We start from the raw sequence: 17,969 nt of genomic DNA on the forward strand, positions 1-17,969 counted from the left end.
AGTTTAAATAAAAATAAATTAAATTAAACAGGAAAATGTTTTAGATTTTCTGAAAAATTTTACTTTTTTCAATCTACCTACTCCAACCGATGAAAGAATAAAATTATAATAAAAATGATATTGACAGCGTCGTTTGTTCCATCTTCTGAGAGAAGATTGAATTAGTCCCAACTCAAGTTCGTGGGTGAAGCAAATCTCACAAAATTAACTCTGCAATTGGTAAAAAAGTCGAGTTGCGTAATAACCCAACTAACACAGACAGAGTCTTCCTTCAAATAAATGAAAAACAGACAAAGTCCAATGGAATACATTCACAACTCCTTCACGAAATATCATATACCTTAATTTTGTAGTTGCCTGTTTAAACTTGTTTCTACACATGGCCATGGGTGTCCTTTTTCTCGCAATAAAACAAGTAATCTTATAAGGCTGACCCTCAGCTCAATAACATTTTAATTGTTGAATTCAAAACCCACTTGAAAGGAAGTTTTTCATCATAATGTTAAGGATTTTCAGAGTAACATTAGCATAAATATTTTAATCTACTAAATTAGTGAGTTGGGGAATTTCTGAATTCCTACCTTTCATTATCTGCATAAATTATGTTTCACTCCATCCAAACACAAATATCATATATCTAAGTCTTGTCTACGAAATTAAATTAACTATATGACCTTTTACATTAAAAATTTTTGCAGTCTTGTCTACACTGATATCATACATACTACAACGCACAAAACACTTTATTATCAAATAAAGAAATACTTCACCAGACTTATAACTCCAGTTGCTGTTTGCGTTTACGTCTTCCTAAGAGAACCTGAAAATTCAAGCAATCGCTGTGATCAAGCCACCATTATTATTACCTATTCCAGCTACATGGTACAGTATCTGCTGCACGTATGTTGAGCAATGACATAAAGGAAATGCTATCTCCAAACAGGCCACTGTAATGCATGGAGACGTTGTCCTGCTAACACGACATGTAGGACGTTGCCTGAACCCACCACCATTCTCTTTGCACTTGTATTCACATGGCAGCGAGCATGCAAAACATATCATCACAGGCAACTGAGATGGCATCTTCCAGGCAATGGAGAACATAGCCCAGTTCAGGAGGCTACACCAACAGCTACACGACCCATTCCAGAATTGCTGCCAATTTCAACACCCTTGATGCTTTTCCTCACCATTTCACTGCTATTTCTTCGGTTTCCCATTTTTTTCTTGCCCTCAACCCTCTGGTCTTTTGATACTTTACCATTCTCTGACACTTTATGTCTTTGCATATTGGTATTCTTCAATTTTTCTGACTCTTTGCCAGTGCAACCATTTTTCATTGCAGCATCTGGGTGGCTGCTGTTGTTTGTTGCTAAAGTTTCTTTTTCACCAGCGCCAGAAGGTGCTATTGCATGGCAATCAGTTGACCCCAAGGACTCGGGCAGATTGCTCCTTTTTACATGTTCAACAGCAGAGACAGCATGGTTATTTCCCGACTTGGAAAGCAATTGAGATCTCGTAGCAGCTCCTGGACTTGTTGACGACTGTTGTATTTTACCTGTTTTGGTTTTAGATGATGTGGCCTGAGACAAACAGAGAAACTGGATTCATTTTCAACCAACCTATAGTCTAAAACACCGAAAATATGAACATAAAAAAATTTTCGAGGCAAAGAAAAAAAAATCAAATTTAGGGTAACAACTAGAGACATAATGGATAAAAGGTCATGTAAATATAAAGGCTATCTTATGGTCTTATGGCTAAAATATGAAATACTTTATGCTAGTGAACACAGCCAATTACATAAATTAGATATTGTCAAATGTTATATAGGCAATTCCCATTTTTAACACAATTTCATCTTCAGAAGTATCCTTAAATGAATAGATACTTCCTTCAAGTTGTGACTCAGTTCCCCGAGAAACCCATTTTTGGAGTATTAGGATGGGAATACAGTTAATCATAGAATGGGTAATATCTAAAAACTGAAAAATGGTACAACAAAACAGTTCACTAAATTGTATTAGTTTACGCAAACTGACTAGCGAGCCTTTTCATATGTTTGCAAAGCCTTTAATTTATGGCCATTTCTTTGTTTACTCTCTCCCTTGAAGCTGTTCTTTTGATTTACTAGAGCTTGTAACTAGGTAGCCATATAGGATTCTTGTTCGTCTCAAGTGTTCCCTCACTCAATTTTTAACCTAAACTTTGCAAACTTGAGCCACAAGAGAATGCTGGGGAGAGGATGATGGCATCCCTAACAGCATGACCCATTTGAGCATTTATAGTACAGCTTGTATGGATGCCTTCACTGGTAAAAAGTATCAGCGACGCAATCAAGGGAATCAAGACACTAATTAGCTTGCAACAAGGAGAGAATCAGGAGATAGCTAGTATCAAGTAATTACCTTCATTAAGGGATTACACTGGATTTATCCAGAATAATAGGCAAATATCATGTAATTGCTTCCTATTTCCTTATTGTAATTCCTCTTATTTAAAGAGGAAAATGATATCAATAAAGCAAGCAATATTTCTGACACAATCAGAGAATTGAGACTCTGTTTCTTTGAACGATTGAGGTTGATGGGCTCCCTCAAAAGGGCCTCACGCCACAGCAGAAATAGGTTCCACAAGAAGAGGTCGAAACAGGAACAAGGGTCTCTCCTTAGAGGAAGGCTTTGCAGCGATCCTTCATTCAGGAACACAACCCTTATGTGTCATACTTGATCCTTATTGGCAGCAAAACTTTCCTAGTTTGCTGAAAGAGGATATGTTTTCAAATTCGCTAGATACAAAAACATTTCAGTTCATCTACAACTATAACCTCTTATGTTGCATACCATATAAAGGAACAAAATAATTTATTTAACTACATTTAGGCATGGCTGCAGTCCGGTTCCAGGTCTGAACTGGAAACAGACCAGTGGTTCCAGTCTCAAGGGGTGACCCACAACAGGAACGAATAGTTCCTATTGGTTCTGGATCAGTTCCAATTTGATTCAAATTAATATGGTTCATTCAGTCCAGTCAAACCTATCAAAATTTTTTAAATTGTTTAAAAAGTGAGAAGTCCAGTTTTGACTCAGAACTAGATCAATCCAGTCAAAATTGATCCAGTCTGATTTGGGCCCAATTCATGGTTCTGCTTAAATCTGAGTTTGACCAGTTCCAGTCCAGACCAGGACTGCACCCAAGTCTAACTATGTTAGCATGTAGCTACATATAGAAGTGCTTATACGTAAAGCCTTTTAAAATATGGCGAAACAAAGCAATTGAAGACAGCTGATGTACCTTGTTTCCATTTGAACCTGGTGATGCAGCAGCATGATAGAAAGAAGGCATAGGTGTTGCTTTGAAATTAAGGCTTTTCCGGAATTGTTTAATCTCAGCCTCAGTCTTTTCCTTCAACAACATTGTTCCATCAACTCAAATGCATCAAACAATAGAAATGATTTCTAACAAATTATGCATGAGCAAATGCTATTTAATCCATTATAACCTTGCCCTACTTTAGGGATGTTTTTCAGGCACTAAACTCAAAGTTTCATAATCATGTTAATTATTTTGGCACTACTTTTAGAGGCATTGAGTTTGAAACTTATATCAACCTTCTATCGACATAACAAAGTAGGCCACAACAGATTTTTCAATAAACTTTAGAGATGGAAGCAAAACAGTTAATTGAAAGATTCACTTACTTGTGTTTTTGCTTGAATCTGGTTCAACGCAGTCTCCTTAGCATGCATTTTTTCTTCTAACTTCATATAGAACTGAATCATTTGAGTGAAAAAAAAAAAACAAAAAAAGGAAAGCATTAAAAAAGTTCCCTAAACTTCAAAAAATTTACATTTGAAACAATAGCAAGCTAGCTTGCCTCTTTCCTCCTTTCTGCTCGTTCACTACTTTTGAAATTGAAAGCTACAGTACTTGTCCTTGTTTCCGGCGTAGCTGAGGTGATTGTCTGCTTAAGTCTGCAGTATAATCATTCAACTTATGCTTAGGAGGTTAAAACATCAATATTATCAGATAGATATATGGTGCATGTAACAAACCTGTTAGCACTCTGATGTGCTCTAGGTTCAACTTTCTTTGATCCAGAAGTTTCAGCTTCAACTACTCCCTTTATCTTCGGATCTTTGTCCCTACAAAAGAGAGGCATTGAAGGATGCAACTCATTTTTACCTTGGACAAAAAAAAGAGAGAGAGGAGGATGCAACCCATGTTACATGTAGATTTGCAATTTGCAAGAGACAGACAGTACCTTTTATTTGCAAGGTTTGATCTTGATTTACGAGCTTCAAAATCCTAAGCAAAAAGGACCAAGCAAATTCCAAAAATAACTTCAAATAAGTACATGAACACATTTTCAAATGTATAATTGACACATCTAGAATATGTGCTAGGAATAGCTAACCTCTCCTTTCGGACTTTTGAGAAGCGAACGTCTGGTTGGAATGACGGCTTGTGGTGAATGGTTTTCTGATTTCCTTCTTTGTGGACTCTCTCTTTCCCTCCTATTTAGCTTCTTTACGGTTGTTTTTAATGCATCATTATGGTCGCTTTTCTGGACTTCACTGTTCTTAGACTGGGATTTCAATCTGAGCTCACTACGTTTACTTTCCATTGAAGGTCCCAACTAGGGTGAAAAAAATAGTCAGAACAGGTTATGGTTAAACATGCCATGACAAAAAATCTTAAACCAGTGTGAGGGGACAAAATGATAGCAGGAACTTATACGCAATAAAGCAAAAAAAAAAAAAGATGTTATATTTTCTTCATGCTTTGAATGGTCAACAATGACATCGGTTTTTTTTTCTTTTGATCATTTGCTCCCTAGTCGTTTTCTTTTGATTATTTTTTTTTCTGTGGCTTTGAACAACATGTACACATTAAAAGAAAAGAAATTCAAACCTTTGTAGAAGGATTTTGCTCATGTACTGCAGTAGTTTTATCACTCCAAAGTGTTCCACCTTTTGGAGATTGGTCAAAAAGCGTAGATGAGCTGTCCGCATTCGCAGCATTGTCATTAAGGTTCGCTTTTATTCCTGTTTCCTGTCTATCATTATTGGCAGATCCAGTTTCAGTTTGTTGTGTTTCTTGAGGTTTAATGTCTTCAAAAACACCTTCTACAGAAACATTAGCATTGGCCGAAGAAGCTTCCATCTGAATTTCAGGATCTTCTCTTTCACCTTCCATCAACTCATATTCTCCACAATACTGTGAACCTTCAGGGCTGTTATCAAAGTGAGCATATTGGCTGCCATCATTTGCATGATCAGATTGACTTCTTGCATATCCATCATAAAAATCTGCATATTCTACATCGTCAACTGCACCCTCCTCAGATTGAGTATAATTGCTACTTCCATTTGCATTATCATCTTCTTTGTGGCCCACATTCTCGAAGACGGCATTTTCACCATGGTATTCAATCCCATTTTGGCCCCCAAAAGAAGCTGGTAGCTGCATACCCTTTTTCTTGAAATGGGCTTCAAAATAAGCTTTCTTCTCAATAACTGAGCCTGGTTTCGAGTATTTCTCAACCTCTTCAAGGTATCTATTGTGAGAGAAAGAGGACCTCCTTTCCCAACACAAGTCTTCTCTTTCAAATCTTCCAAATGATATTGAACCCGAGTGCAAAGAATCTGTCTGCTTGATTCAAAAGGATGGATGTTAAGAAGGGAATGAGTTGTACATGGTAGTAGAGCAAACAATTGCAAACTTCAACTAGTGAAAACTTGCAGAAAAATTGACAGCAACCTAGAGAATCTCACATTTTAATAGCAAGGTGACGTATATGGAAGTCATTACATGAACAAATTCATGCAATCTAGAGTTCAAGAAAAACAGCTATTTGTGATCTGAAAGAACAATCCTGCTTTATCACAGATAAATCACATTAAAATTTCGGAGAGGAATTCAGAAGTCCAGTATAATTAATGATGAAGATCCAATAAATTCCACTTCTTTTAAAGAAACTTCTCAGATTTTGTTGCCTTTTTCTATAGTGAGATAAATATGCACAGGTTTCACCACTCTGGTTTGCATGTAATACAGCATGAAGCACTGTCTATAGATAATCATGGTCACTCACAAATAACAATATGAAAAACTGGTCCATCTGAGCCATTTCTTTTTATCATAAAAAATAAGGACAAAATCACTTTAGAATATGATAACTGAAACAGAAGCTATTGTGCAAGATGCAGAAGAAAAGATCAAGGTCGCTAGACCTTAAGACCGTCTTGGCCATATTGAATGTGAATGGAGGTCAAGAATTGTGCATCTAAATTTTGGATGATAAGGTTTAATACTAACGATAGGAAAGCATAGTTAATAAATCAAAAACATCCAACCACGAAAGCAAAACTAAACAACCCATTTTTTAAATTTCCACCATATGATATGAATGATAATTAATATCAAGCATTGGTAAGAAAGTGGCATTAAACTTGGTCAGGAAAAAAAAACTTGATAATATATTGCATATAAACATGCTAACTAAAGCTAGATCCTCCAGTATAAAATTGGAAATAAAAGGGGAAAATAATAATTAAAACAATATCCATACCTGAAAGCTAATGCTATAGGGTTCTTCAAATTCTCCAGCCATAATTGCCCAAAACAAGCACTAAAACGCTGTCTAATAAACTGTTAACACAAACAAAACAAGAGGCAAAAAAAAAAAACTGGCATTACACATAAAAAAGAAAAGCACAAATTCCGCAATATGCTCAAGTTCCCAAAGTTCACCAGAACTACTAAAGAGTGGAGTACCTTAAACACGCATTGAACTTTCAACTTGTTTGCACAAATGCCACACTGAGATCCAAAAGGAGAGCTATGTCGAACACCTGTCTGAGAAGGAAGGAAACAAACACTTGCCTATTTTATGAAGGAGAGAGAAAAAGGAAGTCAAATAAAAGAAAACAAGTCAGTGATAAGAACCGATGAAAGGAATCGCGTGTTTTAGGAGTAAACGCCAAATACCAAACACTACCTTACAGATCTCTTTTCTCTCTCTATCTCTGTCTCTAACAGAGATCTCTTTCTTCAAAGGAAATGATATCTTGCTCTGTTTGGTGGGGAGGTACTGTTTGGAGTGCATAAATTTGTGAATCTAATGGAAATGGGATTGCTTAATAAAAGTTGATCACAGCCATCATGTGCCGGTTGTCCTTTTTTGTCTTGTTTCGAGCAGACACTCTATTTTAACACTTACTGTTCTCTCTTCTTCTTCTCCTCCGTCATTAGTCATTACTCCCGGAATCGTTTAGGAAAGTCATAGAGATTAACGGCTCTTATTGAGGAATCGGGTCTTCCAATCTAATGGCGGTGTCCGTAGACACGGCAGATTGGATATGCACTGATTTGGATTTTGGATCAGTAGGGTTCCTCCGCGTGTCAGCAATCAACTGTTCGCTTCTTTAGTGTTTTCTATTAACTTTAATTTTTATTTTTTAATAAGCGATTAAATGTTTTTTTTTTGAAATGAGGGATTAAATGTTAAAACTGAAATCTATTATTTTTATTATTATTATTTTAATTCACTTCATTTATATTTAAATAATTTTTACTCATCATTATTAAATTTTATATTTATTTTCTTCTTATTATTTAACTTTAATTTATTTTAATTTTATTCTAGAAACAATCATTTTAACCTGTTATGGATTTTCGGTTGCTAAATTATTTTTCCATTCTCTCCTCTAATATTTTTATAAGAAATTACTTAATAATTATTCATTAAGAAAATTAGTTTATTTGATGAATTTTTTGTTAATATATTATATTGCCATAATAAATTATATTTAAAATTAAAATTTATAATTTTTAATTAAATTTATAAAATATTGCATGTTCAACAAAATTAAAAGTAATGAAAATCTTTTAATGTTAGTTATTGAACTGTTAGATATTATTAGTCTTTTTTTTTTTTTGAAAGCTATATTTTGAACAATCAATTTAATCTAAGAAAAAATCATTTTAATATTAAAAATTGAGAATTTTTTAAAATATTAAATAATTTTTTTATGATTGAGATATTTAGATACTCAGTGATAGAAAAACAAAATGAAACTTTAAATTATTTTTTATTTAATATTTGATTTAATTATAAACATTAATTTTTCCGTCTAATTATGTCTCAATGTTAACAGAGAAGTCAAAATGACTTTTTCTTCTTGTATAATATCTACTCTTTTTTCTTCACTATTTAATTAGTTATTTATTTTAATATAAGAAAGTTATAACAATATAGTTTTCGTTTAAATTAATTATAGATAATATAATTCTCTTAACTTATTAAAATATCTTTTTCTATTGTTTATAATAACAAAAAATAATTTGTGTTAATAAAATTTATATATATTCTAATTTTATCAATAAAGTTTTTAAAAGTTAGAAAACGACATTTTCTTAAAAGGAGAAATTTAATTTTTCTTAAAAATTATTTTTGATGAAGATAATTTATTTAAGTGTTCTAACCTAAAAGATATTAATAATTTGTTTTAAAAAGAAATTATTTTTTCTCCAAATAAATGCACACTCACCGTAGTCTCATAATTATTTAAAATTATGAAATATATATAATAATAAATTTTAATTTTAATTTTAATTTATATAAATAATGTGAATTTTGCTTGCGATTATTTATTTTTGTTCTGCTGCTCTTTTCAAAACATATTTTCTTTTCATAATTTTTTTGTTTTTTTGTCTTGTAATTATATGTGTTTATTGCATTTATGTGCAATTTATGAAATTGCATTCATACTTTTTTATACAGTCTCATTTTGTTGTTCCACTTTGTCGTCAGCATATTTTCACCCTCATACCTTTGTAAAACCACAGCGTCTCCTTATAAAATATTATAATGTCGTATTGCGCAGCTATTAATTTTTTCCTAAATAGAATCTCAAGGAAGATTTTAAAAAGAAGGTTTCATTAAAGTAAAATTTGAAAGAAAAACCACTAAAATCATGCTAAAAAAATAAATCATTAAAATGAAATTAAAAAAATAAAATTTGAAATGACACACGACTAAAATTACGTAAGTAAAGTAAAAAACTGAGAAGCAGCCCACTAAAATCAAGCTAAAATTATAAAATAGTAAAATTAAATCGAAAGGGTCCAACTTAAAAAAATAGACTATTAAAATCAGACTGAAATGACATATCATTAGAATGGGATTAGAATGATAAAATTAGAAAGATAGACCACTAAAATCATACATTACAAAAAAAATATTAACAAAGTTAGACTCTTTTAAAAGAAATATAATTAAAATTAAATATTTTAAAAAAGAAAATTATCAAAGTTCGACTTTTCAAAAAAATAAACTATTGAGATCAAAATTTTTAAAGAAAAAATAATAAAATTAAACCTTAAAGTAAGGTAATCAAGATCAGAGCTTTCAATGAAAAAATAATAAAACTAGACATTCCAAAAGCAAGATAATCAAAATCAAAGCTTTCAAAGAAAAAACAATAAAATTAAACCTTGCTTTTAGAGCTTTTAAAAGGAAAAAATATCACCATAGCAATGGTATTAACTAAAGAGAGCTTTGTTTTGGTAAACAACCACAGTGATGATTACAGCAAATTTAGACAGCCTAGTTTTTGGGCAAACACATAAGCCAGCCCCACAAAACTCCTCTGATCTGATACTACTTTCACATGTGGGACCCTGAAACTTTTGTATTGCCATGATGAAATAATGGATTGATGTAATCATTAGAGCCGTTAGATTAAGTGAGGGTCCATTGCATAATATACATACAAATTCACTTTGGCTAAAGCTCGGCTTTTCAGCCAAAGCCAGTGAGATTATAGTAGAGGCACAAATTCAGAATTCTATCCTTGCACGTGCACGGGGCGTGTGTGTCTACGGTTGTGCCTCCCAAGGCTTTGTAAAACCTAGTTCAGATCTCTCTTCTCCTCCTTCCTAAGCAACTTTAGACTTCCATCATTACCGTTCAAATCAGAATGTGGGACCATTTCATCATGGTCCCGCTGGCACGTTTATCTGATGGAATAAACTCTGCCACGTGGGATCTGGAGAGTGGTTGCCGACGCAACTCGTGTCGTTTTTAGAAAGTTATCAATCAAGAGGTATATAGTTAATTAAATATTGTAAAAAACTACTACATAAAAGAAAATTTTAGTGCCATATAACCCACAAAATTTAAATTAACTTATTTAAATTCGAATTGATTAATAATTAACGGCTACTTATTAACAAAATGAAAATTAAGAAACTAAACTATTTCCTAATGAAAAAATGACTAGGTAATATTTTTCAACTATTTAACTTTTTATTTCAATTTATATATTGATAAAATAATAGAGTTGTTAATATGATAAGCAAATTTTATTTTCAAAAAATATTTTACCTTATTATGGATACTTTCAAAAACTAGTCTCTTTTATATAAATTTTATTTTTTTATTAGTCATACAATATATTGATTTATAAATAAAATATATATATATAAACAAACGAATTATTTAAATATTGATAAAGTCTCCAAACATTTTATATTTTTTTGAAAAAAAGAAAGCCTATGAATGGGTGAGTTTTTTTAAGTATATTTTTATTATAATAGGAATGTCTACAGGACACTACTGGTCCAACTGAAGAGAGACAAGGTTTTGTGTTAGGAAAGTAACATTTGGCAATGACCATTGAACCTTGATAATAATAAGCTTTGTCTCCCTCTACCCTTTACTCTACGTTAGCCAACCAGCAGATAGATCCATACTTTCTACCTAAACATCTATTCTAACTATATATATTTTCTCAATTACATTTTGAAAAATTTGTTATACAGTTATTATTATTATTATAAATCATGACCTCAACAGTCATCAATAATGCTGCCATACTATAAGCCACCTTCTAGACGTGTAGCTTAGTATAGTAATGTTAATGATGAAAAATGAAACCAAAGACCCTACCCATGTGACTTTCCACATACCTCCAATTTTTTTATTAAATGGATTAACCTTTTTATTTTTATAAATTAATGAAAAATCTCATTATATTTCAATAAATACAAAACAAGAATAAGAGAGTAGAGACTTTCACTCCCATCCCACGTATCATTAAGTAGTTGTTGTCTTAAAGAAATATATTTATGTACAATATTCTGTTAAGAGATCAACATCAAATGGCAGTCCAAAAATGCATCTATAAAACCCTAGTTGTAAAATTTAATAAATGGGTATTCACCGAATCAAAATATAAATATATGAATTTTATAATTATTATGTGAATCATATTACAAATTTATACATATTGAGTTTATGTAGATTTATTTACACAAGTTTTGGTAAAGAGCGATGGCCATGTTGAGCATCATATCCAAATATCCACAAAGTCTTTAAGAGCGTCACATTTCATCACCGGCCAAGGTTATGCGAGTGAAAAATGTCCCAAATGGCAAGGCATGTGATGTTGTTATTAGCATATTGAAACTGTTGTTTTCATGTGACTCCATGTGTTGTTGGCTTCGCACGTTATCTCTTTGGACATGACTTCTATTCTTGAATACATTGTACTATGAGCACAAGGATCCAATGGAAGTTGCAATAAACCTGGATCTTTCCGTTCTGGAGATCTGAATTTGGTGGGGTTGAAGATTTTTAATTGTAATTTCGTATCAACATTTATTTTATTTTTATTTTACTAAGGTATCATTACAAGTTTGACTTATAATCTATAGAAAACTAATCTTTTTACGGTTCTTTCAACAATACATTTTCTAATAATTAAATCTAAGCAAACCCTATCAGCAATATCTCAACCTGATGGAACGTGAACTCAACAGCACAGAGAGATTGCATGGCAGATGGGCCTTGATTCATTCCCTTCAAGTCCTCTATGGTCCATCTGCAGTCTCCACAGATCTCTCAAAATTAATCTGGTTGGTGTCTCCTTGGCCCAAAAGTATGGACCAGATACTAATTGGGCTTCCATGGCTTCTTTTGTTTCAGGCATTTCCTTCTGTAGGGGACCCATTAAAGAGAGCTTGAGTCCTTAGTAGGTCCACTAGATGGATAATTGGATAAGGCAATATTCTATTCTAAGGACCCACCACTGAAAGAAACTTCTCTGTGCCACGGTATCATTCCACTCTATTTTTTTACTATATGTAGCCAAAAAAAAAAAAAGCAAAAAGAAAAGAAGAGATTGATAGATAAGATAGTGCAAGTTCTTGAGCAATTGCAGCAAAGAAAACTTTTGAGCAGTGACCAGTCATAACAGAGTTGGGCCACTTGTGGCTCTCTTCTTGGTAGACCCAAGTGTTTGAACTCTTAAAAGGGAAGAAATTATAGATCATCAACTAAAGGCCAAACCCATTAAGCACCACCCACAAGTTTGGTCTATATCACCCAAAAAGTCCACAAAAAAAGAGCACTGTCCCAGCTTTTCTTCCAAGTCCAGGTTCAACAAATTCAGAAAAGCTTTTAGCCTTAGGAGGATGAATTCAGAGTAAAAAAAAAGAGGTATCCATTAGATGAAACATGGGGCCTTTGACAAGATGCATCCCTTTAGAAAAAAAATTCATTTTTATGATGTCTAAATGTGTATTGTCATGGCATGGTTTGCAAAAGGAACCATTCTCTTGGGGTGCAAATGGTCCCAACCATTGCTGGACCAGCTCTGTGGGTTATGTCTGTGGTTTGGCCTACAATGAGCATGACATTTCTCTCTTTCAATCAACTGCCTTGATTAATTTTTGTTTGCATGTATTTATTCTCATCTCAAACATTGCTTAAATATTTTTGATCCTGACTCCCACTTGTACCAAATTTATTTCCTTAATTTATCACAGTACAATTTGAGTATTTAAATTTAAATTTTTTTTAATAAATAATAAGAAAAAAGCATCAAATTAATTATAAGCATAGATAATTATAATTTTTAAAGCGAACTCTAAATGAATATGAATAGAAGAGGTTAAATGTTATTATCATAATAAATTTTATTTTATTTAAAAATATATAAATAAATATTGTTATAATAAATTGGACATGGTATATGACATGCACCAAATTACCAACAAATAATTGCAGAATTAACTAATTTAATTGATAAGTGGGTATCCCATCTTATTTGAATAGATTTTCTGTTAGGATATTTTCTTTAATTATGTATTTTAAGTAGTATTATTTTTGGTTGAAAGTAGGGGATATACCATAAGGAGAGTTTAAAAATTAAGAGTCCTCCTAACTAAGATTTCCAAATCTAGCAGAAACCCAGTAGCTGTTGAGAGACAGGGGAACATATTTTTGAACAGAAAAAAAAAAAATCACAAAATCTATTGCGACCTTATGAGCATGCGGATTGAATTGTATAATTTTTTTTCATAATAAAACCAAAATATTATATATTAATTTTCCATGGTAAATGCTAATAATTGAATATTTATTTTTGTAATATAAAAATATCAAGCATAGGAAATTTAAAAATTTTATTTATTTATTTATTTATTTATACTTTGAATTCCAAGGTAATTGGTACAGATTGAACTATGTTTTAAAGTTTATTTGGCATTAAAATTGAAAGATAGAAAATCAATTTTTGAAAAAGTGTAATTTTGGGATGGAATTAATTTCTTGTATAGTAAGAAAAAGGAAAGGATAAGTAACCACTTCGTTCTCACAAGTCCCTACCTTAGTTGGATTCCTCTCTTTTTCTCTCCCACCTTGCAATAATGCACACACATTGCCATTGCCTTTGCCTTTGGCTCTGCCTCTTTGGATTCAATCAGTGTTTTCATTACCCTAACTCCACATGAATCAGGTATGGCCATCCACATGAGCATGGTCCCATCTATCTGATTTGGCCACGTGTACACAGCCACATTATCATCATACTTAGCTGTCCTTTTTAAAGATGCATGGTGCCATGTATAATTATACATTATACCCAATTTATAACCTAATATTTACTATAAATCAATATGTACATAAAATACGTGGATTTAATACTCGAATTTATTTACACAAATAAATAATATTTAAAATGTTATAGTTTAAATAAATATACAAAAAAAAAAAAAAAGTTTCGTGTGCGCCTAAGAGGTGGTCCTTTATGTTTGGAGTTTTGGAGTCCACGTGATAGTCTCGTTCCATGGTGTTATGGACCTATTTAGGCCTTTTTCTTTATATATAATTTTACGTTGGGGTCCATAGAAGTGAGCCCCATCGTATTAGCATTAGCGTTACAGCCCCCTGGTAAAATGGTAATTTAAAAAAAGATTACAATATTAATCTCTGTGTTTGGATTATATGAGACTGATATAATATATAAATAAATTAATATTAGAACTTGTTAAAGAAGTAACATAATTTTCTAAGCTTTCAATTCCAGCAATATTTATTTAAATGTTTAATGTAGGCCTATTATAATTTCGATTTAATCCAATTTAATATAAAAATTTCAAAGCTACTATGCTGCAGCTTCAAGGAACTTTCAATTTCACCGATAATAATAATAATAATAAAAAAAATTGATGTGCAATTCAAGAATTGAACACACGTGGGGCTAAGAGTCCTTTAGGTTCAATCTCCAAACAATCCCACGTGGGAGAGTAGCATCCCTTGTCTCTCCCCATTAACACCCATCACTTTCTCTTTGGGGCATGTTGGTCTTATCTGCTTTTCTAAACTTTGATTAATTAATTCTATAATTAAATAATGGGATAATATCTTTTTACTTTGATTTGATGGCTAATTGCAAGTTTTTATGGGAATTTAAAGAGTTTCAAAGCTAATTTTGTGGAGCGTATGTCTCCTGCCATTGCTACAAATCACCAATACGAAATCTTGCCAATTGCTTACTAAATGGTTTATGGGAATGTTGGTGCTACGTGGCAATATTTGCCAATTGCTTACTAAATAGATATTGCTACTCTGTCCCTTCTTCATAGATTTCTAAAAATGCATAAAAAACTTGATAGAAATTAGAGGGATTTTTGTTTTGAGAACAATGCAATGGTTGAAGTTAGGCACATGGGAAGCCGATTACTTATGGCTGTAGGCTTCTTTTCGTACATAGAAAGAAAGCTTTTAGTAGAATTAAGGGAGAATAGAGTCAATTGAGGGTAAAAAGATGACATTTGTGGTTAGAGGCACACGTGGATACCAACAGCTTTTGAGGCTATGCCTGTTGTGATCATGATAACGAGTGAGATCTAAAATTTGAGAGATCACGTGTTTTCATTTTTCACTCTATTGTTTAACGTTTTGTTTAAATATTTTATGAGAGACAAGGAAAAATAAAATAAAAAAATATTTTTATTCTCTTCAATATTTATCTCTTGTGTTTAGAACAAATTTTTTCTTTTAAATTAGAGAAAAAAATAAATAAATAATTTTATTTTTCTTACTTCTTTTATTTTACTTCCTTTCTCAAAAAATGAATATTTTATTTTATTTTTTACTCACTAATTTACTTTTTTCTTTTCTTTTTTTTCCTCATATTCAAATAGAGGGTAATGAAATGAAAATTTAAAATATATTTTTTTGATTGGAGGAATATATGTATGACTTACCAACATATAAAATAAGATTTAAATTAAAATAAAAAATATTTACCATACAAAATAAATTGACATAAATATTGTTTTTAACTTATGTGTAATAGTGACAACATTTAATGTACTATTATTAAAACCAATTGAAAATATTTTATTTACAGTTTTTTTCTTTTTATCTCTCCAATAGTGAAAACAAATGAAATACTTATTTAAAATATTTTTCATGTTTTTTTTACCATGCTTTTTTTAATATTTAAAGGGTTTAGGAGACATTTCATGAAAAAGACACAAATTTTTTTTTTTTAATCAAAAGGAATAAATTTTAACTCTAAAAATCTAAAATTAGAAGAAACAGGGCTACAAAGTAACTGGACTTATTGTCCCTTTCCACGTTACCGGACTGAGCCTGTAGTGGATGTACCTGGATTATGAGTGACTCGATTTATGGACCTGAATCAGAGCCGAAGACATTGAATCAAACTGTCAGGGAGATTTCATGAATTTTAAATCAGTACTGTTTTATGAGATTCGGTCTCATATTGAAATGGTGAAATTTAGCGGTTATCAAAAAATAATTATGTCTTGAACCTATTAGATTAGATATTATGCGTAATAAATCTTTTATCGAAAAATCTAAAACATGATAATCTCTTTCAACGAAAAAATCATCATATCAATAGAAAGTAATTCTAGTGTAGGAATCTCATTGAAATGTTATGTTTCAATGTATTACCTAATTTTACATTTTATTTTCCTTTATTTAATATATTTCTTAAAATTCTCTTAAATTGTTTGACGTATTAAACATTTAAAATATACTGTTTGTATTTTGAATATAATTTTGAATATATTATTGTATTTATAAATCGATAATAATTTAATAGATAAATTGTGTTTGAAAATTAAAAAATTGAAGTTGAATAGCTAAGAGAAAATTAAAATTGGGAGGAAAAGTAAATTTTGATAAGGAAAATGAATGGCATTTACTAGGGTGAGCAGTATTCGGTTCAAATTGAAAAAATCGATCGAATCGAATTGATTTAAAATTTTGGTTTGATTTTTTATACATTTCGGTTCGGTTCGGTTTTTAATTTTAGAATTTTTTGTTATTTCGGTTCGGTTCGGTTTTGATCAGAAAAAAATTGAAAAAACCGAACCGAACCGATTAGTGATAATAATATATTTTTTTAATAATATAGATAAATTAAATTATATTAATATTAAAATATTTTAATTAAATTTTAAAATATTAAAAATAAAGTGTAAAAAAAAATATTAAAAATCGAAACCGATCAAACCGAACTGAATCGAACCAAATCAGACCGGTTCGGTTCGGTTTAATTTCTGATTAAAATCGATTCGGTTCGATTTTTATAAACACTAAAATTTCAATTTTCAATTTATTCAATTCGGTTTGATTTTAAATCGAACCGACCGAATGTTCACCCCTAACATTTACGAGACTTTTTTTTCTCCAAATACCTAAACAAAACTAATTTTTTTAAAAAAATAATTATAAAGGATAATTACACCATAAGAAAATAAAAATAAAAGAAAAAAAGAAAATAAATGCACGCACAAGCAATGGACAGCTGGCAATGATCTTTTAGAGGGGACGGTCATGGTGCCCTCTGCGTGTGTGTCACTTGCCCCTTGTAGAGAGTTCCAAATATTGCCCTCTGATTCGACAATTTTTTTTTGAGAAGAGATAACTTTAAAATAATAATTTAAACGAAAATGAAATCTAAATATTTCAGAAATTATTTAGTATACCAATTGAAAGAAAACATGAGAATAAAATTTAGTTTAATAAAATAAAAACTCACTTGCAGTTTTTCTATAAGACAATAATCATCCCTAGTTTTTGTAAATAAAATAACTAAAAAAATTTACTTATCTCTCTATTACTAATTAGTAATTTTATATTAAAATTTAGGTCTTCTTTTTAATTGATTTTTATTATATAGCCTACCTTCCTGATTGGTGTTACACATTTAAGTCATTAATTTAATTCAATCTAAAATTTAGGTCTTGTTATTTGAGAATAACTCAATTAAAAAATTTTAAGAATTTTATTGACAGTTTTTTTTTACTTTTTAAAAAATTTTAAGTGATTTTTTTAATGTAGTAAAAATAAATTATTTATAATTAATTAAATTATTTATTAAAAAATAATTTTTTAAGATCAGATTGAAGTTACGGCTTGGCTGCCTCCACCTTTTTCTGCTTTGGCATCTTATATTTTCAATCCCTTCCATAGCTTCTCAAGAAGGGACCCTAAAAAAGGCATTTGTAGGCAGTAGACTACAAAACCCACAAAGTAGAAAGAAGTTGTGCTTTCAAAAATGCCTTTTTTTTTTTTTTTTAATTGCTTCCATACTTTGTGATTTCATTGATTGATTGATTGATTGAAAATGCTTTGA

General features: G+C 31.1%; 1 protein-coding gene across 5 annotated transcripts; it reads right to left on the reverse strand.

Annotated features, from left to right (window-relative positions):
- Positions 1-656: 656 nt before the first annotated feature.
- On the reverse strand, positions 657-7,247 carry LOC110601882 (protein WVD2-like 7). Of its 5 annotated transcripts, none has more exons than XM_021739265.2 (11): positions 7,004-7,247; positions 6,781-6,861; positions 6,575-6,654; positions 4,915-5,652; positions 4,418-4,639; positions 4,265-4,308; positions 4,056-4,145; positions 3,878-3,974; positions 3,702-3,773; positions 3,295-3,405; positions 657-1,601 (listed from the first exon to the last, which is right to left on the reverse strand). In XM_021739265.2, exons 3-11 carry the CDS (start codon positions 6,614-6,616, stop codon positions 1,113-1,115), a joined length of 1,905 nt encoding a protein of 634 aa, XP_021594957.1. In that variant the 5' UTR covers positions 6,617-6,654; positions 6,781-6,861; positions 7,004-7,247; the 3' UTR covers positions 657-1,112. The 5 variants fall into 5 exon arrangements, with proteins under 5 accessions (XP_021594957.1, XP_021594956.1, XP_043807109.1 ...); XM_021739264.2 differs by having other exon boundaries at positions 6,781-6,888; XM_043951174.1 differs by lacking the exon at positions 7,004-7,247 and having other exon boundaries at positions 3,295-3,399; positions 6,781-6,991.
- Positions 7,248-17,969: the final 10,722 nt, after the last annotated feature.

The sequence above is a fragment of the Manihot esculenta genome, chromosome 15 (assembly GCF_001659605.2).
Source record: "Manihot esculenta cultivar AM560-2 chromosome 15, M.esculenta_v8, whole genome shotgun sequence".
Taxonomy (NCBI): Eukaryota; Viridiplantae; Streptophyta; class Magnoliopsida; order Malpighiales; family Euphorbiaceae; genus Manihot; species Manihot esculenta.

What these genes read in the sequence shown, in the direction of transcription:
- LOC110601882 (XM_021739265.2), bottom strand. Translation starts at nt 6,616, where the DNA reads ATGGCTGGAGAATTTGAAGAACCCTATAGCATTAGCTTTCAG. An exon ending in TCAAAAGTCCGAAAGGAGAG is followed by an intron (nt 4,309 to 4,417) that starts GTTAGCTATTCC and finishes CTTTTTGCTTAG; the next exon opens with GATTTTGAAGCTCGTAAATC. An exon ending in TCAAACCTTGCAAATAAAAG is followed by an intron (nt 4,146 to 4,264) that starts GTACTGTCTGTC and finishes TCTCTTTTGTAG; the next exon opens with GGACAAAGATCCGAAGATAA.